The sequence below is a fragment of the Brassica rapa genome, chromosome A04 (genome assembly GCF_000309985.2).
Source record: "Brassica rapa cultivar Chiifu-401-42 chromosome A04, CAAS_Brap_v3.01, whole genome shotgun sequence".
In the NCBI taxonomy this organism is placed as follows: domain Eukaryota; kingdom Viridiplantae; phylum Streptophyta; class Magnoliopsida; order Brassicales; family Brassicaceae; genus Brassica; species Brassica rapa.
In genome coordinates, this window is record NC_024798.2 from 18,852,933 (window position 1) to 18,872,687 (window position 19,755).

Consider the following 19,755-nt stretch of genomic DNA (forward strand, 5'->3'; position numbering starts at 1 on the left):
GTAAAGCTCCAAAGGCACTTCTCCTCCAATGAGGGCTTTGATAAGCTGAGCGGAATCTGATTCACAGATCAATCTCTTGCTCCCCTGTTCTTTGCACTCCTTCATCGCCTGTCTCATCGCCAATCCTTCTGCTACAAGGGCTGAATTCACCGTGAACGCTGCCCGATACCTCGACGTAACTGCCGTTTGCTTTGAAATAGTCCATCCTAGCCCCGCCATCTGGGTTGTAGCACGCCATGCAGCATCTGATCTCACAAGATCACAGTCTGGTGGAGGAGGCTGTCGAGCTATTACACGTTGTTTAGGTTTTATTTGCTTTTCTTGAGCATCATTCCATTCCTTTGCCAATTAACAAAGATGATTTGATATTCACTTAAAATGCATGTCAAACATTTTATTTCAGCAATTAACAAAAAGTTACATCCAAAATTTAAAAACAATAACCAAATTAATATCTTTTTAGTTTGAAAATGTTATGTTCAAATCCATTAACCATTCAATCTATTAAAAATAAAAAAAATAGTTAAGTGAAAATTATATATTTAAATACAAGAAATTTGAAAAATGAAAATTTTTATTTTTTTTTCTTCAAAATCTAAATATCCGAACCCGATCCGAAATAACAGAAACCGAACTAAAAATACCCGAACCCGACCCGAAGTATAGAAATACTCGAACGGGTTCTACACCTCTATACCGAAATACCCGAAAATCCGAAATACCCGATCCGAACCCGAACGGGTACCCGAACGCCCACCCCTACTACCAACTACCAGACCATGAAAAAATTATCATGTTGGACCTTCATTTCAAATTATTATAATACTACAACAATCAAAAAGTCATTAAAAAGTTTAATAGATCCTACAAAGTACAAACCGCTGGAAACACGTCGAAACAAAAGTTGTAGTATAAACGGGCTGTTAATATCTATGGGCCTTGACCTGACTTGGAAAATGCATAGGCCGTATTTAGTGTTAAATTCATAGGCCTCGTTGTAACAGAGGATTTTACCATGTGTTTTTCTATGCTATGCGCAGACATAATAATTTAAAAATAGTTTTACATTAATTTTTACTTACTTAATTTTATTAAATGTTAAAAATATGAAGTAATCATTTGTAATCGATATTTTATTTAGTCTATAAAATTTTAGTCTCCACTGGCATTTAGTTCAGATAAATAAAATTTATTTTGTTTTTCTGAAATAAATTGTTTATACATTTTTTATTGTTGTACTATAATGATTAACAGTTATATTACATTTTTAAAATAACTTATGTCATCATTTTCTTCTTAAAGTGATTTTACACTTAAGCAATTAATTGGTAAATAACTTATCTGATATTATTTAAAATGAATGATATAATTATTTAAAAGCAACAGTATATATTTAAAAACAAATTGTAAAAGTAGATAAACTTTGTAGATATAAAACATAAGTAGTTTGCATAGAAGTTTTATTTTCAGAATAAAAAATACTATAAATACTATTTACATATGTTTATCTGTATTTTATTATTTTATATCTTAAACATGAATTATAACACGTATATATTATATTTAATAAAATCACAAACATGAGCGTTATACAAAATAATTTATCATAGAATTTAAATATAATAAAAATACATTTGTACCATTTACAATTCTCATTTGAAATATTGAAAATATATAAAATTCCAATAAACAAATGAATATTTTTTAATTCTTTGTTATTAATTTGTTCATTTTGCAAGTTTATAATAAATCATATCTAATATTTCAATTATTTATTTATGTTTTATAAATACGGTAAAGGCTATATACTTACTATCTTAGATTTTTATTTATATAATTGAATTATGTCACAATTAATTTTATGCCATGTTATAAATAAGAAAGATCCATGTCACATTTGTTTGTTAGCCATGTCATTATTTGTTTTAGAGTGATTATAATGATGACACATATACAAATCACTTGGTAAATAATGTCTAGGAGATATCTTTGAAAAAAGTAAATAAACAAGGATTTTTTTTGTAACAAAATAAACAAGGAAATCTTTTATCTTTTTGAGCAAAAAACAAGGAAATTAAAACTATTAATTTTCAAAAGAATCTCAACTTATGAAAATCTGTTGTTCCATATAATACATTTGGGTTAATAATGTTGAGCTAGACTGTTTCTACAACTATTCTTTGTTCTCCTTCCTTCCTCATATTGATGATTTCATGACCAACATTGTCTTTCTCGTTACCGATTATTTCTAGTTTTGTTTGTGTTGGGTTTGTGGAAGCATCTTTGTAATCATTTCCTTTACCCCATATCACAAGGTATAGTCCTGCACATATAACTGCCGCACCAAGAGCCCTATCGAAAAACAAGATTGTTTCATTACACTCATTTCAATCTTGATTATTTATTTAACTCATGGCTAAATTTGGCGTATTTTTACTTACCTTCCAAGATACATCTGCTCAGCAAAGATGATGCTCGACATAAACGCTACTACAATCATACAAAGAGGACTAAAAGCTGTTACAAAGACAGGACCTCTAGTTTTCATCACCAGTCCTCCAATGTAGTAACCAAGCGCTGAGCACACTATCCCCTGCATGCATTTTACGTTCCAGCCAGTTAGTTTAAATTACTATGAGATATAGCCTACTAGTGTATATGTGTGAATCTTACACTATATGTGACGGTAAGAAGTTTGTTATCCCAACCAATGGCCCATGCACCTGGATTTCCTCTCTCCATGACTAATGCCACAGCTGCTCCCTCTAATGTCCCCATTAGGCATATCCATGCTGTGAGTGAGAGCTCGGTCGGATAAGTCTTCAACGTGATCGCCTGAAAATCATTTTTCATAATCAAAATCGATCTACAAGTGCATTTTCTAAATTATGCATATAAATAAATCGCCTTACATAGAGAATAAAGAAACATGCATAGCTGAAACAACCAATTGTGACCAAAATTGCGCCTTTGATGGAACTGTGAATATCGGTCCCGGTTGTGTTCTGTGCTGAGGGTCCTTTGGTCCAAAAGAGGTCGAGAGCTGGACCTTTGACAAGTGTCATAATCATGGTTCCTCCCACTGAAGTCATGGTTCCAATTACTTTGCTAGCACTCCTGATACTCCGAAGCTTCACTTTTTCAAGCCTTACTATTAAGGCCAGGACGAAAGTAACTGCGGGTAAGGTGTTGTACAAGGCGGTTGCAAATGTAGCTGTCGTGTATTTCATCCCAAGACAAAATAGGTTCTGGTCTATTACGGGTCTATTACATTCACAAAATACAAAAAAAAATACAAAAAAAAATCAGAATTGAAAAGGAAAATGATAGAGAGAAAGGAATATAAGAAAGGAAAAATGAGTTAAAAATGTATTTTACTCGAATAAGCCAAGGAGTGTTATCTTGAAAAATATCATCGGTGTCATCTTAGGTCTGGCCGCCCTGTTATATTTACCAAATTAACCATTAGGATATCTTCAATGATTAACATCATTTTCTTTCTCAAAATGATTTAAACTCAAAATGAGTGTGATTTATTTCAATGATTTCTTTCATTTTTTTCTCTCAAAAAATTATACTCTATTATTAATATTTATTTTAATTTTAATAATGCTTATCATTTTAAAAACTTACAAATTTTACCCAAAAATAATTTTATTTTAAATAATATTTGTGATATACATAAATTTTGTTTCTAAAAGAGTATAAAATGTAATCTTATAATGGTATTATGAAAATATTAATAATTTTGTTCAAGTGTAAAAATAAAAATATTGATTTTTTAAAAATACAAAACAAAGCTATAGGAAAGTTTAAAGAGGAAATTAAAAATAACTAGGTCTAACATCAAAATGTTGTACCATTGAAAAAAAATGTTGTTTCTTTCATTTTCTTAATATTTCTCTCAAAATGATGGACCATGGGAGATGGTCTAAGTGCATCACCATACTGGACTTTAACTATTTGTTGTCCTTATTACGGACTTGTGCGCTCGTATGAGAACCATGTCAACAAAGTAAAGAAAATGTTATTTACGAATCACCTAATTAAATATTAAATATTTAGAAAAACCAAATTGGGTAAAAACATATACCGTATAGAACAGCTTTTGACTAAAGTACAATGCATGACATTGACAGAACCACAGAAATTCATTTTATCATTCCCTGACAAATGTTTTGGACTTTAACGAGAGACCCCTTTTGTCATATTTTTACGGTCAACCCCTCATTCTATCTTTTTGATACTTTCTTTTTTTTCAACACAGTAAACATCTAAACACCACCCAATTAAAGAAACTCAATATCATATATATTATGATCTTTTTATGTACTTAATAAATCGTTTTGTGGAAGAAAAGATATAGTAATGCAGACTCGGTTACCAATTTGAACCGAACTAAAGCCAAGGTTGGTGTACACGACGATTACTTTGCGTTTACATATTAAAAACGCAAATATGAATGAACAATTGCATCTTCAAACTAAACCAAACATTGAATTGTGTTTTGAGAAAGAAAGGGATATAGAAAAGTACTTGTCGAAATAGAAAGCGAACGGGGCCATAACGATGGCAGCAACGCCATGACGGTAAACCACGAGAACGTAATTGCTCATGCCTTCGTTTAGGACAGCCTTTGTGAGAATGTCCATTCCTGCTAGCCCTACTTGTAACAATATCACTAAAATAAATGGCATTGCCTTCTTCATACAACTAATCTTCTTCACTTCCTCCATCCTGATAATTTAAAAATCAACAATCTTTTTTAACAAAAAGTCTATTTTGGCCTGATTATATATTTATAGCAAGAGGAAGATATGGGGAGATAAAAGTAGGAGCAATAGTTTTTTTTTAAGCTCTTTTTCAAGTAGGAGCAATAGTTATATTTTTGAATGAGTGGTTATGATTGTGGTGGTTATCATCTCTCTTATATAAGGGTATAAAGATACCGAAGGTGAAGAAGATATCGGGTTCTTTTTTTATTAATTTGAAAAGTTTCATTAATTCTCCCGAAAGGGCATTATACATTTAAACAGGATATCGGGTTCTGGTACGAAACCCTAAATAAAATAAAACTAAAATTATGTTGTTTTAGTATTTTTAAAATGTATAATGCATTACAATATTTGCGATGGAAATTTTCTTTTCAAACACGTAACTGATGAAAATAGTATTTATTGCCAACTTATATACTGAAACAATTTGTATATGACTTCTTGTCTATACATAATCTCCAATAAATTAATATTTTTTCATGTATGTTATTTATTGTTATTTTTGCCTCACAAACATGTACATCATATTTTTTTTAATAAAATCAAAATCTTCAAAATAACTTTCGCTTACTCAAACAAATTATCTCTTTTTTCTTCAGAATGGTTATAACATACTACATTGGTTTCTAAAGATAATTTTTATAGTGTTTTCTTACATTAAGAAAAAATACATTAAATCACTATCATAAACGTACATTTATTTTTACAATTTTTAATAACTTTGAATCAATAATAACTCAATAAACTCAATTAATTTTTTAAATAATACAATTTGATCTATAGAAAATATATTAAAAAATCTAGTTTATAAAACATTTTTTCTAAAATATTTATTTTAACAGAACAGAGAGAGAGACTATATATGTTAGTGTAACATGCAAGTTGCCAGATCCTAAAATGCAATGTCATTACCGTATCAAGTAGAAGTCTAGAAGTACCAAAAAAACAGAAATCTGTAAATTTGTACATGATCTTTACATACCGAACAAATTAAACACAATAGTTCTAGTGCCGTGGACACACATATTTATTCCAAGGTCGAACGCACGCTATGTTTTATCATTATCTCTCATTTGATTCATTTTCTTCACATATAACAAACCTAGAGTAAGTTATGAAAGTAAAAGAGTTGTTTCTATGCTAGTAGTCTTTTCAATTACCAATTCATGTAATTTCGCCTAAATTGCATTGTTGTCGTAAAAATGGTCTTAAGCATAATATTTCTAGTAATGATGTTTTTTTTTTCTGTTAGGCACTCAGATATATGGCAACATTTGATGTTAAGAACATCCAAAAATAAAAAGAAAAGATAATTGTCAACAATCAAGTCCAGCAGAAGACTTCCTAATTTCTGAACTAGTCAAGAATAATGTCTTTCACATTTCGAGTGACAAAAAGACAATTGTCAACAATAGTGTCTTTCACACTCGCGTCAGGACAGATACAATTTGTGTGAAATTCATGCACTTGCAAAAGGTTCAATTTTATTGTGTATATTATACAAATTTATTATTTGTGTTTTTTAACTAAAATATTTTGGATCGAAATCCATACGTTTCCGTAAACTCTAAACCATGTTATATATTCTTGTTCCAAATGTTATTTGATTTTAAAATTCATTTATGATTAAAATTGTTATCATCGAAAGTAATGACTGCCTGACTGGTTAGAGTTTGTGTTGATAGTTACTTATTTTTTGGATCAATAGGGATAAAGGTAACACTCAGTACATATGTATGTGCATTTAAAATCAATGCTGAAATCTGAATGCTTGATTAAAAATTGAATTCAAATATGTTTCCAAAACCAAATCAAAATTACTATTTATACTAACCAACTCACGTACAGTTTTATAATTTGTGTTTGTTAATAACCCATCCAGAAAGTTATGAGACTTACACACCTACTTTCTTCCAAAGAAATCAGAACATTTTGAATAGGTAATCAAACTCATGAGTCATGATCTTCATAAATACACAGACAGTAAACAAAGTTTGTCTTAGATATCTATGTGCTGGAAAATACATGAGAGACCAAAATATTGCTCACTTGAAAGTAATTAATTTTATGTACGGCGTGGGGTGTGCGATGTGGAGAACCGATCCAAATGACGTAGAAGTAGTTGGTGACTTGTTATAATATTGGTCTAACACGACTTAGACATCATCAGTCTTATCGCCGCCCCCATATTGCTTTATTTCTTAGGTGCGTTCTTCATCAGTGATAACCTTCTTACTTATATGCCTTATCTATTAACACCAGTAATCACTCATAATCCTTTTAATAAATAATAGTATTCAGTCATAGCACGAGATTCGTCAAAGATTATGAGAAGAGCTCAATCAGATTTTATGAAACTTCGTGTTTAGTATTATATTACATTTTGATTAAACAGGATAAAGATGTATATTGTTTGAAAGTAGTAAATTACAGTGTGCTGATGACGACTTTGTGTCATAAAAGTGTTTTTGAAAATCGTCATCAGCACACTGTAATTTACTACTTTCTCTGATGGTGCAGTGCTTGACCTTGGATCTTCAAAATATATTGGGAAAATTGTTTTTTTAGAGCAAAAAAATGATAATTATATCTCTTTAGACTAATCTCATATATTTTATGTCTCATTACGCTAATTATTTTAAAATGGCAATAAAGCCCTTAAAGTTGTAATTTTTTGTTTTTTTTTGTTTTTTTTTTGTTTTTTTTTATAAAAAAAGTCATTTTTTTCAAAATATGAAAGTGAATATTCACAAATATTTTGATTCCATATTTTTAAGAACTGATTTCTTATCCGTAGAATACATCTAATCTGTAGAAATCGATTTCTACAGATTTTTAGAATTATAGTAATATGTAGATTTTGATTTTTACATGTTTTAGATTTACAGTAAATCTGTAGAAGTCGGTTTCTACATGTTGTAAATTTATATTAATGTGTAGATTTTAATTTCTAAAGATTTTAGATCGGTAGGTTAAGCGCGGAATGTGTATTCTAAATATTTTTAGAATACTCTTATTTACGTAGATCACGTATTCTAAACATTGTAGATTCAATGAAAAAAATGGATTTTTTTCTATTTCGTAGAATGTCATTTCTACTTTTTTTAGAACATAATCTGAAATTTATGATTTAAACATTTTTAGAACTGAAAAAATACCACTAAGTTCATATTGGTATTTTATCAAAAATTACTATTTTTCCAGTTTTTTTTGGTTTGTAAAACTATTTTATTAAATTTATTTTCAAAAATATCAAAAGGTGTTATAGACAAAAATGATACAAAATAGATATTAGTCTAAAAAGACATAGTTATTATTTTTTTGCTCTAAAAAAAAAATTTCCCAAATATATTTTTATCGATAATATTGTTTCCTATTATTAAGAATTTGCTTTTCAGTTTTTAAAATACTTCGTGTAAATTTTTACCAGTGACAGTCCAACACTTTTAAATGCCTTAACTAAACTTTTAACAATGTATTTTTACATTTTTTCCTAATATCATATATGTAAGAATATACAATATAAAATATCACACAAAAATTTTAAACTAATTTAACTCCATTAATAATTATTAAAAATAATTTTATAACGTTAATTGTACAGTAGTATTTGTTAATATTATCACCAACATTTTGATGGTAGAGTAAAAGATAGAACATAAATTAATGTTTCCTATGTTTTTCTAAAATACAGTAAAAAGCTTACAATATGTGTTGTAAGTTATGAATAACAAAGAAAGAGAGCCTTAGTGTATTCTATATTTAGATATATCATAGAGCAAACATCACAATATGTATAATAACATATCTAAAATGTAGAGGAAAGATAGAAAATACATTATATCCTTGTAAAAGTGGTTATAATATATATTCTAGAAAACCTAGATTAGCAAATACAAAAAAATTTAAGAAGTTGTTTTTTAATAGTTAAACATGTTAAAAATTAACATGAGTTTACAGATTTTTTTATATTTTTCTGAGTTATATATAATATCTGATAATTATTTTCATTAATATAAGGGTGATTGTGTCTAATATTGAGAAATTGATATAAAAGTATATATAGACAAATCTATTATCAATATGGCCTATTTTCCCAATCTTCCCAAGTTTATATGTAAACATAATTTGTATTTATTTGATAATAATTATAATAATAATCATTAAACATTAGTATTGTTTATATAACTTGTTTTAATAAATGTATTATCCCTTCTTGTACTATATGTTCTAAATGATGGTTTGTGTGGCTTGTCCTTCGGACCAGCTCTGGTTTTTAATATTATTATATATTGATAATAACAGCTTCTCCATTTTTATTTTTATTTACTAATTTATAAATTAAAATTTAGTAGACAATGTACAGTGTGTAAGCAAATGGCACTTGAGCTACAATAATTGACCTGGTCCCTCCCATATGACTACAATAGCTGACCCGGGCTCTCCCATTTGGCTACAAAACTTGACCCGGCCCTCCCATTTGGCTCCTTTTCCCTTTTTCAATTGATTAGAAATCAATAAATTCAAAAGAAAAGGAAAGTACAAAATGGACCCGGCTCTCATTTAACTACTTCAAATAATGACCGAATACTCCAACGGCACGTTTTTGTTTGATAGTTCAAAAGTAATTCGTATCGAGTGTACACCGCCAGATATGCAGATTTGGATGATGCCATGATGGTGATGGTGACCATGATGTTTTGTTATATTTGAATTACATTTTGACAAAACAGAATAAAAAAAAAGGAATTGGAAATATGCGTCAACACATTCAATAAGAGTAAGATAAGGACTAAACTAAAAGAAATGCAGAAGCAATATTGTCATAGATAAGAAACTGAACCCTAAACTTTTTTTTCTATTTTGCTTTGCGCAGTTTACTTTCAGTACTTTTAAGAACAGCAAGACGCTGATTTTTGCGTAGCGTTCCAGCATATTGGCCAGCTTAATTATATTGATCTTGATTGTTTGTGGCTGTAAGAGCAGGACAGAAAATTCTGACTGATAATTTATCATAGGCCACACTAAATTGTTGTAGAAAGCCATGCATAATGCATTTAGGTAAATGAGTTGGGATTGAGTGTAAAACTTAACGTCCACTTCAAGTTGGTTGCTGTATACCCCCACTGAGCCTAAATGTTCAACATGCAAAGCCGTGCCTTGTGCCTATTGGAAAATGCACCGGCCTTAGGCCCTGAGTAAATAGATAATTTTTAGGGCTCAATTATGTCAATGTATGGTATAGCTTAGTGGTTTGGTTACCTCATCTTAAACAGTATCCAAAATTACGATTCCCTTTGGTGAATATAGAATATTTTGCATGCATATATCTTAAGTGTTAACAAAAACTACGATTTCTTTTAATAATCTATCCATCCATCTCTATTTTCATTTATTGTTATGAACATCAACATTTTTTAATGTTGAAACTTATTCTCTATGTAATATTTAAGTTATATATAACTTTCCCACCAAAAGTATAATTTATTCTTACTAAATTTATATAACTTTCAATAAAAACTTTAAAATCCCAAATAAAATGTCAATTTTCCTATCTGTCGACTTATTTAAAATTTAGTTATTAAATTAATATTGCTATTTTTTATTACTCATGTTTTTAAATAATAGATTTTATCATTTGGAATATATTAAAAATTAAATTTTGAATTTTTTATTTATAATTAGTTATTTTTAATAATCTAAATAAATAGGAATTAATAAATTCAGTTATTTTGACATTTATAGTATGAGTTAATAAAAATGTTAAAATATTAAAAAAATCATTGTAAAATGTTTTTAGAACATTTTTTCAAAAATGAAAATTCTAAATGAAATATTTTTGCCTCAGGCCCCTCATACTCTAGGCACGTCACTGACAACATGACAAGACTATGGAAGTAAAGACTAAAGCAAAGGAGATCACTGATACATTATCTGCAAGTCATTTGGAAAAAGAAAAAGAAATCACTGAAATGAGAGAACGGGGGGAGGGAAGCTAGATCGATCTGGACCGTTGTGATATTATATACACGGCGCAGGTTAGTTCTCTATTAATGCAAACAATTGTTGTTAGTCCTACCATATCTGACTTTCAGCTACGCCCATATTTAATATCCACGTGCTTCACGAGTATGTAGAAACTATGAATGAAACACAAACTTATTTTGATTATTGATTAATGAGCATTACATGCAAGTTCACTAGTCCAACATGAACACAGAAAACATATGAATACATTTCATGTGAACCTATTTGTTTGTTATGGATAAAGAAGATGATCATAGATATGATTTCATCATTTATTGAGACAACTTGATAAACTTGTGCTTCCGTATATGTCCGAATCTTGACTTCTGAAATCAAGATTACGCTAGAATAGAGCCTTTCATGACAGTCACAGCTTTTCCAGTGAGAAAAACTCTCTGATTCTCCTTATCGTAACGAACCTTCAGTGATCCACTCCTACGTGAAGCCTGAGAACAAAATTTATTTGATTGCGTTAAACTCTTTGTTCCTTCTTACCTTTCAAAACATTAATAATAAGTTTGAGAGAGTGAGAGAGAAATGAATCACCGAATAAGCGAAGAAATCACACTTGTTCATCTTGAGGCTCCAGTAATGTGCTAATGGACAATGTGCACTTCCACATACAGGGTCCTGAAAAAAACATAGAGCCAAACAAAAAAATGTTAAAGTTATAAACTAACTTTTGGTGTTTTGTTTGAGCCTTAGAAGTAAGATGATGAGGATTTTTAACCTCATCCACTCCTAATCTGGGGGAAAAGAACCGACTGCAGAAATCATATACAGATCCTTCAGGAGCAGCAGCTGTAACAATGATCAATTTTCCTGGACATTTTGAAATTTCATCCATGTTTGGCTTTAGTTCAGTGACAGCTTCCCAAGATGAAAGCTCAATCTGTAACCAGATGGATAAAGATAATCATTAGTTTTGGACATGAATACACTATTTTAGTGCTATTTTGAAGGTATTTCTCAAAATTATATGGAAAATGTTTTTTCTTAATAAAGCATACAACGATTTTTTCGGAGACAAATTTATCAGTTGTGGACTTCGTGGTTCCTCGGACATCAACAATGGTAGCTCCGTTCAAGGCTTTGGAAAACATGGACTTGATGTCACTTGAGTTGTATAACTCACAAGTTGGAATCACAGGGAAGTTCATTTCGACCAAGAAAGATCCTCCTTTCACTGATGTATCTGGAACCCGCTTGGTTGTAAGTATACCCGATTGTGTTACAAACTCGACTTTGTCTGAATCAACCAAACCGTTTGAGAAGAGGCTATAAGCAGATGCCAAAGTTCCATGACCACAAAGATCCATCTACAAATTAGTGAACGAGTTTTAATTAACCCCTAGTATAATTATCATAATTACAAATTAATCCAACGATTAGGACAAACCGTCTTTTAGCACGTGCAATTGGAGCAGTCGAATCAAAACATTATTTTTTAACATTATTATTTTGAATAAATGTATAAATTAGGACCTAAACTTGTATTTTAATTATAATTTCTAAATTTATCGCCTGCCATTTTTTTTAAAGTAAAGCATATACAGCTTGAAACTATTAATTTTAAAAATTATACCATTTCTTTTTAGATATATTGTTAAAAAAATTATTGAATAAAGTCTAGAAATGGTTTGAAATGAAGTAAAATTATATCAATCACAAAAGAAATGAAGTCAAAGTTGCCATACCTCGAGTGAAGGGGTAAACCACCGGAGACGGAAACGACCATCGTGACCAGAAATAGGAGTCACAAAACAAGTTTCAGAAACATTAAACTCTGCGGCTAGAGACTGAAGCCATGAGTCGTCTCTCTCATGATCCTCTTCAAGAATGCACACTGCTGCTGCGTTCCCTTTGAAAGCCGACTCGGTGAATGCATCAACCTGTTCTTGTAACATTTCATCAATATTGATCGGCTAAAAGAGACGGTAATAAACTACATTATTAAAAACAGCAAGATATAATTACCATAAAGTAGTTCACAGGCTTATTCATGATGATGGCCATATCTTTTATTTTTGCTCTTTTGGTATTCTACATCTCTGAGTGTTGACTTATTTATACTACGTAAAAAAGCGCAGCCGTGGAACCATTATCTGTTGATTAAAATATAAAAGGAAATCTTGAGAGAACCAGCCGTAAAATCTTACTCGTTTAAGACCCATACTAGAGTATTCATTTACAACTTGAACTCAACCTCTACCCACTTGAAAATATTTTTATTTTATTTTTGCCAAAATACCAATCGACATCTTTAACAAGTTACAAAAATCATTAAAATCTTTTTTTAAAATTAGACATTTTCCATATGTAGCTCTCCAATGATACATCATTTTCAGGAAAAACATAAAAAATGAAGAAAACTCTTTCCAGTGATAATTCATTTTGAACAAAGAGTGAGAATACGAATGCAAATTCAGTTAAAAAAACTAGTTTGGAATTAGAGGCGTGCTTAATGTACATTTAAAAAAGTCATTGTCTGAGGCCTCCAAGAGATAATACGAATTATGGAACTCCATTTTCATGAAATATTTAATATTGTGTATCATACTGATTATAGATATACAACATTAAATTATATTTGTCCTCATCCCAAATTTGACACCCTAAGTTAATTTTAGTTTTATTTGTTTTCGAACTAAGATTTTAGGAAAACAAAATCTTTTTTATCTCGTCAAGTTTCCAAATCAAAAATATGTATCTCCAAATAAGAAATTTAAATATATAAATGAATAAAAAAAAATACAAATGTCAGTTAATTTTAAATATATTCTCTACTCAATTTGAAAATTAAGGATTTAAATATACTTTCTACAATTGTGTCATTTTTCTTTTCTCTCACCGGCATCAAAATTATGTTTGAAAACATAAAAAGATAAAAAAAAAAATCAATTATAATTTTGTTAGGAACCTAAAAAAATTATTTAAAAACTAAATTATGAAAGTCTAGTGAAAGAAAGAAAGTCTAGAGCAACAATATTTTGCTGTCAAAAAAAAAAAAAAAAAGTCTAGTGAAAGATATTTTTTTTTGAACTGAGGCTAAAGTGAAAGAGTTTAATAAAAAGAATACAGACATTTTTATTTTGATTTTGATTTTTTTTTTCTCATTTCAAAATTATATTACAATATTTGAAAATATATATATAGAAAAAGGTCCCATTTTCTTCGTTCGTCTTAGGCCCCTCGGCACCTAAGCACGGCACTGTTTGGAATTAGGAATAGTTAGAATTCTCATGTCGCGAGATACACGTGGAAAACAAACACATGCAAACACGTTAGCAAATCAGACAAGATCTTAAATAATTCTGGTGATAAGTAATAATAATGAAATGATATCAATCTATTAGTTGTCAAAGAAGATCACATCATTTATGGATACTAAACCCCACTGAATTGTTGTTGGTTGTATATACAATAATGTCGTCAGTTTATAAACGTGTTATAAATATTTTGTGATATTCAAAGAAGAATATACTCTGGAATATTACTTGCAGCAAAGATCAAGCGGGTGTACGGTGGTGTGGTGGTGTAGCTTGATGTATTGTGCAGGTGTGGAGACATGCTAGGCAGGGAGTGGCGGGGACAACTCAACCCGTTTTCTTGTAAGGTTCGGTGGCGGCGATAACGGGTGCTTTGCTCAGTTTGGGAGTCGATTTCAAGCGCTGTGTGGCATCGAGTAAGAACCCGGTTTTGGAGGTGATTGCAAGACTGTGTGGTAAGTATCTGGAATCCTCCCTAATTGGTCGTCTAGCGTTTCATTGATAGTGACGGTTATAAGCTTGTGAAAATCATCGGAAATTAGCTATTCTGAAGATGATAAGGGAAGTCTCGGCATCCGAGGTAACAAAGAGAACATCACCTTCCCGTGGTCCTCATCAAAGGTTGAGAACGACAACCGATTCCAAAGAAGTTCGAAAAACAGACTAGCGGAATGTACCGGGTTTAGTGGGTGGGCGAAGCTAGTTTTGTAATAGTTTGACTTTGGAAATTTTGTTCAAAGCAAGTTTGTAACCGGATCTGAATTCTCGATTGTTCGGGTTGAATAAATATTTATTAATTTTAAAAAAAAATTATTTCGTCGGAAAAAAAAAAAAGATCGAGCTAAAAAAAAATATTAATCAGGAGAAGACACCTATGCCTGATGGTTGGGATTTGAATCTGACACCAGTTTACATATAGCTGGAAATGGGATCGGCCTGATAGCAAATTATTTATTATTGGCCCATTAGAGCATAACGGGCTTCCAAAACCCAAGATTAAAAATATCAAGGCCCATAAAGAAAAGTCTTAACCAGGGGACACGTGTACGGTCCTGATTTCATCTAACGTACGCCGCCACATCAATCATCATCATTTCTTCTTCTTCTTCGTCGTCGTCTTCTCAAATTAGCTTCATCTTCCTCCTCACGTCCTTTGATTCTTTTTTTCTTTCTGGTTTCCATGATCCGATCTTAGGGTTTCGCAGCTCGTTTCTGTTCGGAGAATTGTCCCTCTCTCTCTCTCTCTCTCTCTTTCTTTCTGAATCAAAGTTTCTGAGATCTCTGCGTTTAATTGAATCGAAATTAGAGAATTAGGGCTTTTTTCGCTGGGTTATAGGGTTTCGAAGAGCATAAGATAATAATGCCTTCGGTGCCCTCTAAGCTTCTCCTCCTTTTGACTCCTTCGTTGGCTCCTTATCATTCTGGTTTGTCTTCCAATCGTTGGCGTGGTAATCTTAGTTAACGTTTTTCGATTCTAAGCTCCGTTTTAGCCTTCACCAAGAAAAAAGTTTCTCACTTTCTTTGGCGTTGGTCCATAAAGGTATGAACTTTGTTGTCTCTGTGAATCTATTGTTTTGCGATGTGAAGATGATTTACTCATGGTAATAACTTTTTGGACTTGGTTCGTGTGCAGTTACTATAGTTGGATATGAGCTCTGTTTGTGGTAAGTTGGATTTTAAAGGTGCTGGCTTTGAGATCTCGGCTTCGAGTCCCACGCGGTGCTCTGATGGCTCGAAGCTTTCTTCGCATGCTGGATCTGATGAATCTCAGGAGTCTGATGGAGATGAAACTGGTTATATAAACCAAACTGGGGATGATGAATCAGCTTTGGAGTCTTTACCTCTCAAGTCTTCAGATGATGAAGAGAATGATGAGAACCTTACTACTACTGTAAGTCACAGCCTATGTTAGCTCATTAACTAAACATCTTTTCATGTTTGTGTGCAAGATTATTAGTATCTCTATAAGCTTGTTTTATACTGTTCTGGTGCCTAAGTTACAAGTTGTTTATCATCTCTTAATTGAAGATTGTCTACAAGAGTCTGTGTATTCCCTGATTGCCTCTCTTTCTCACCTGTTTGTTTAATTGTCAACAGACACCGGTTATTCTGATCCCTGCCATAAAAGGCAGCCGGGAGAAGCATGGCTTGTTACTGAGGAAGACGAGTGTTACATGGGCGGATGACGTGTATGATCCTCCTCCTTCCATAGCCTCGCACACAAGACACAAGAAGCCGCAGCAGCAGAAATCCAAGAGCAAAGATAGCAGCCACAGGAAGACCGGAAAGAAAGGACAGAAGAACAAAGACAGCAGCTCTTCCTCTCGTGGTGGCAAGAACAAGAAGCAAGCCTCTCGCAAACAACACAGTTGCGAGAAGTTTGATTGGGTTACTCAGATGCCTATAGTTGCAGCATCTTCTTGAATCGCATTGCCTTCTAATAACCAAGCAGATCTTCATCACATCTATGAGCCTGGCTCTCTCTCTTTGTCAAATATATAATCAAATCACTGTGTGTGTTTCGTATTGTTTTTGAAAACATATTTTCTTATGAGTAATGGTTTAAACCAAAACACTATTGTGAAGGTTTTATTGAAATTTGTTGAACCGTGTTATTGAACTGACATTCATTGTCTTATTTGAAGCAAAATGAGTTTATAAATTGAGATCATAACTCAACAATACTACATGAAACTGTGACTCTAGGTTTCAGGAGGTATACTCAGCATTGATCTTGACATAGTCATAGCTAAGATCACACCCCCACGCCTTTCCGGTGGCTGCACCTTCACCCACTGATAAATCAATTGTAACAGTTCCATGAACCTCGCCAGCTTTCTTGAGGTAGTCACTAGCTCCATCCCTGTGCATACATAACAATTGTGTAAGAACATGATTTAACTTTGTCATTGAGAGGTAAGATAATAAACCTGTCAAAAGGAAGAGGTTGACCACTCTCCATGAGTGAGAACTCGCCGAGTGAGATCCTAAGCTTATCCATCTGGAAAGGAACCCCGGCGTAGCCAGCAGCTGCAGCTATGCGTCCCCAGTTCGGATCTCTCCCATACACAGCTGCCTATCACAACCATCAATAGCCGACGTTTACTATTAGTTAGAAACCTTATCATTCATGTAATGTCTAATTCTAATCTCATACTTTGACAAGTGAAGAGGAAGCCACCGAGCGTGCAATCTTCGCTGCTTCAGCTTCAGTCTCTGCTCCTTTCACTGTTACCTGGTGAGTTTGTGTTTATACTTTAAGACCTGTATTCAATCAGAGAGTTGGAAGAAAACGTTTTGTTCACTAACCTCAATGAGACATGTTGCGCCTTCACCATCCCAAGCTATTGATTTGGCAAGTCCTTGCATCACCTTAAATTTTATAACTCAATGTTAAGTCCAGCTTAAGATCCAATGTTAGAAAAACAGCAAGAACATACATACCGCATCAAGGCATGCCTGAAGCTGTGTAGCTTCCTTACAGTTCAAAGAAGATATAAAAGGTGATCCAGATAGCCCGCTCGCCAAAGCAATGACCGTGTCGTTAGTACTTGTGTCCCCATCTACCTATAAGACCATACTTTGTCATTAACCAGAGCCTGGAAATGAATGATTGAAATGTGTTAAACTTACAGTGATCTGGTTGAAACTTCGGTTTACTGCAACCTTTACCATCTTTCTCCAGATATCACTTTCAACAAGAGCATCCGTTGTGATGACCTGTGAAAGACAAACATCAATGTATGAATGTCTTAACGACATTGTGGGATTGTGGTCAATGGCTAGAGAACATACACCTAGCATAGTTGCCATGTTTGGATGGATCATCCCTGAGCCTTTTGCCATACCCCCAACTCGAATTGTGGTTCCTCCAACCTGTGATTCAACTGCCACACTCTTGCTTACAAGATCAGTTGTTGTGATTGCTATAGCAGCAGAATCTGCCCTGTATATCAAATTCGATTTGGTTTTCTAGCGAATGATATAGAATGTGAAGACTGTGTGTGACCTAAGTAAGAGCTGAAAGAGACAAGAAGATTACTGTTCAACAGAGTCTGACATCGAGTTGACTAGCGATGGAAGTGCTTCGAGAAGCTCTTTCTGCAAAACGGTATTGAGATAGTAACGGTGAGAAACAAAAGTGATGCGAAGTTACTAGAACACTTGTGTTTGTACCTTTTTAATCCTGTGGCCAATAACACCAGTTGACTCAATAAGCACTTCCTCTGGATTCACTTTAAGTAGCTGCAACAATGTTGAAAGATATGAGGTTTGAAGGAGACACGGGATGAAGAGACACAAAGACATACCGTGGCAAGAGAACCAACACAATCTAACATATCTTGATAACCAGCATCACCCTGCAAACAAAAGAATGATCTCAATCCTTAATATATGTAACAACAATGAGTTATGCATAGCTACATATATAAGTTCAGACTACTTTACAATCATGTGAATTTAATTAACTCCTTAACAACATAGCTAGAGTTTCTACTAATGGAAAGCTATCTTACCGTAGCAGCATTGGCTTGACCAGCATTAACCAACACTGCACGCGCCTGAAAGATTCCAAAAACTTACTGAATCAAAAGCTCATAAGCATTACGCACAAAATGATTTGGTCCAAGTCTAGATGATTTACCGTTTTGGAAGTCTCAAGAACCTTCTTGCAGTAAACTACAGGAGCAGCAGCAACCACATTCATTGTAAACACCCCTGCAGCTACAGCGTCGACATCACAGGTGACGAGAGCGAGATCAGGCTTCTTCCCTGAAGCTCGTAACCCAGCGTACATGCCAGCAGCTTTAAACCCTTTAGCAGCTGTGACTCCACCAGCTACCTAAATAACAAGAGCAAAAGATTCAACCTTTCAAACTTTTAAGAGAGTAGAGACTCAAGAAGAAGGTCTCTCTCTCTACCTGTTTCCACGAGCCTTCAGGTAGAGAGATTGGAGCCGCTGATATGTTACCAGACGCGTCTTCCGTGGTGGTTGTTACAGAGAATACTCTTAGTTCTCTCCGTGGAGACGCTACAAAGCTCTGAGAAATGGGAAAAGAAACTCGAAAGTGTTAAACTTTCCTTGTTGAATAGGCGACCAATCACACGCAGAGAGTAAAGGGATGACCTTTGGGGTGAAGAAATGGGGAAGCTTGAGGGAGGAGAAGTGGGTATGGTAACACGAATTCATCATCTTCTTCTTTCTTGAGAACAATCGCCAATGAGGAAGAAGCTCGATGATTTTTATTTGAATTGTATCTTTTCTTTTGTCTGAAAATTAAACCTTAAGCCCTAGAGACCAGACTAAACGCCGTTTTGCCTCATCCCGTTTTTTATAACTGCGGTTGTAACTGCTAGTAGTAAAAAGGAAATGGTTTGTTGTTGGCTTATGTTATCACCGTCTCGGAAACATAAGCTATGGTCTGGTCCTTTTCTTTTGCTCAAAATACGAGAGGCTTTCACTTCATACAGTAGAAAAATAATAGTGTTTGGCTTTTTGTCCTTTTTACACATCACACTCGATGGTTTTGTTGGTTGTGAAGCCAGGTCCAGAGGAAGCCTGAGGCTCCTGCTGCAGAAGCCGTTGTGGTTCTCTAGGTCTTGCAGGTATCCACAAAGATCACCACAGGTCCACAACCGTCCAAGAACTTTGCATTCATTCAATTCCTCAACTCTCTCTTGAT

The 19,755-nt window shown here is 33.0% G+C and overlaps 4 protein-coding genes across 6 annotated transcripts; 1 reads left to right on the forward strand and 3 right to left on the reverse strand.

Annotated features, from left to right (window-relative positions):
• Positions 1-1,729: 1,729 nt before the first annotated feature.
• On the reverse strand, positions 1,730-7,713 carry LOC103865601 (WAT1-related protein At2g37460). 2 transcript variants are annotated; one of them, XM_009143416.3, is made up of 6 exons: positions 4,537-7,713; positions 3,379-3,441; positions 2,913-3,264; positions 2,674-2,835; positions 2,442-2,593; positions 1,730-2,352 (listed from the first exon to the last, which is right to left on the reverse strand). In XM_009143416.3, exons 1-6 carry the CDS (start codon positions 4,734-4,736, stop codon positions 2,157-2,159), a joined length of 1,125 nt encoding a protein of 374 aa, XP_009141664.1. In that variant the 5' UTR covers positions 4,737-7,713; the 3' UTR covers positions 1,730-2,156. The 2 variants fall into 2 exon arrangements, with proteins under 2 accessions (XP_009141664.1, XP_009141665.1); XM_009143417.3 differs by having other exon boundaries at positions 3,861-7,693.
• Positions 7,714-10,920: 3,207 nt separating this feature from the next.
• On the reverse strand, positions 10,921-12,920 carry LOC103865602 (uncharacterized isomerase BH0283). Its single transcript, XM_009143418.2, has 6 exons — positions 12,780-12,920; positions 12,500-12,694; positions 11,813-12,121; positions 11,533-11,694; positions 11,349-11,432; positions 10,921-11,248 (listed from the first exon to the last, which is right to left on the reverse strand). Exons 1-6 carry the CDS (start codon positions 12,816-12,818, stop codon positions 11,141-11,143), a joined length of 897 nt encoding a protein of 298 aa, XP_009141666.1. The 5' UTR covers positions 12,819-12,920; the 3' UTR covers positions 10,921-11,140.
• A 2,243-nt stretch (positions 12,921-15,163) lies between these two features.
• Positions 15,164-16,733, forward strand: LOC103865604. Its single transcript, XM_009143421.3, has 3 exons — positions 15,164-15,611; positions 15,705-15,962; positions 16,169-16,733. The coding sequence occupies exons 2-3, from the start codon at positions 15,720-15,722 to the stop codon at positions 16,493-16,495; spliced, it is 570 nt and encodes a 189-aa protein (XP_009141669.1). The 5' UTR covers positions 15,164-15,611; positions 15,705-15,719; the 3' UTR covers positions 16,496-16,733.
• Positions 16,648-19,607, reverse strand: LOC103865603 (arginine biosynthesis bifunctional protein ArgJ, chloroplastic). Of its 2 annotated transcripts, XM_033289838.1 has the most exons (15): positions 19,589-19,607; positions 19,200-19,383; positions 18,994-19,113; positions 18,717-18,914; positions 18,589-18,633; positions 18,382-18,432; positions 18,248-18,316; positions 18,114-18,172; positions 17,867-18,017; positions 17,705-17,791; positions 17,516-17,638; positions 17,381-17,443; positions 17,229-17,306; positions 17,002-17,147; positions 16,710-16,934 (listed from the first exon to the last, which is right to left on the reverse strand). In XM_033289838.1, the coding sequence occupies exons 2-15, from the start codon at positions 19,263-19,265 to the stop codon at positions 16,781-16,783; spliced, it is 1,410 nt and encodes a 469-aa protein (XP_033145729.1). In that variant the 5' UTR covers positions 19,266-19,383; positions 19,589-19,607; the 3' UTR covers positions 16,710-16,780. The 2 variants fall into 2 exon arrangements, with proteins under 2 accessions (XP_009141667.1, XP_033145729.1); XM_009143419.3 differs by lacking the exon at positions 19,589-19,607 and having other exon boundaries at positions 16,648-16,934; positions 19,200-19,402.
• Positions 19,608-19,755: the final 148 nt, after the last annotated feature.

Coding starts and splice junctions, on each gene's coding strand:
- LOC103865601 (XM_009143416.3), bottom strand. CDS start 4,736: ATGGAGGAAGTGAAGAAGATTAGTTGTATGAAGAAGGCAATGCCATTT. Junction 2,836..2,912: donor CATGTTTCTTTATTCTCTAT/GTAAGGCGATTT, acceptor AATGATTTTCAG/GCGATCACGTTGAAGACTTA. Junction 2,353..2,441: donor GAGCAGATGTATCTTGGAAG/GTAAGTAAAAAT, acceptor GTTTTTCGATAG/GGCTCTTGGTGCGGCAGTTA.
- LOC103865602 (XM_009143418.2), bottom strand. CDS start 12,818: ATGGCCATCATCATGAATAAGCCTGTGAACTACTTTATG. Junction 11,695..11,812: donor TTGTCTCCGAAAAAATCGTT/GTATGCTTTATT, acceptor ATCTGGTTACAG/ATTGAGCTTTCATCTTGGGA. Junction 11,249..11,348: donor GTGATTTCTTCGCTTATTCG/GTGATTCATTTC, acceptor TTTTGTTCTCAG/GCTTCACGTAGGAGTGGATC.
- LOC103865604 (XM_009143421.3), top strand. CDS start 15,720: ATGAGCTCTGTTTGTGGTAAGTTGGATTTTAAAGGTGCTGGCTTTGAG. Junction 15,963..16,168: donor ATGAGAACCTTACTACTACT/GTAAGTCACAGC, acceptor AATTGTCAACAG/ACACCGGTTATTCTGATCCC.
- LOC103865603 (XM_009143419.3), bottom strand. CDS start 19,265: ATGATGAATTCGTGTTACCATACCCACTTCTCCTCCCTCAAGCTTCCC. Junction 18,634..18,716: donor TTCTTGAGACTTCCAAAACG/GTAAATCATCTA, acceptor GGAATCTTTCAG/GCGCGTGCAGTGTTGGTTAA. Junction 17,444..17,515: donor TTCAGGCATGCCTTGATGCG/GTATGTATGTTC, acceptor ATAAAATTTAAG/GTGATGCAAGGACTTGCCAA.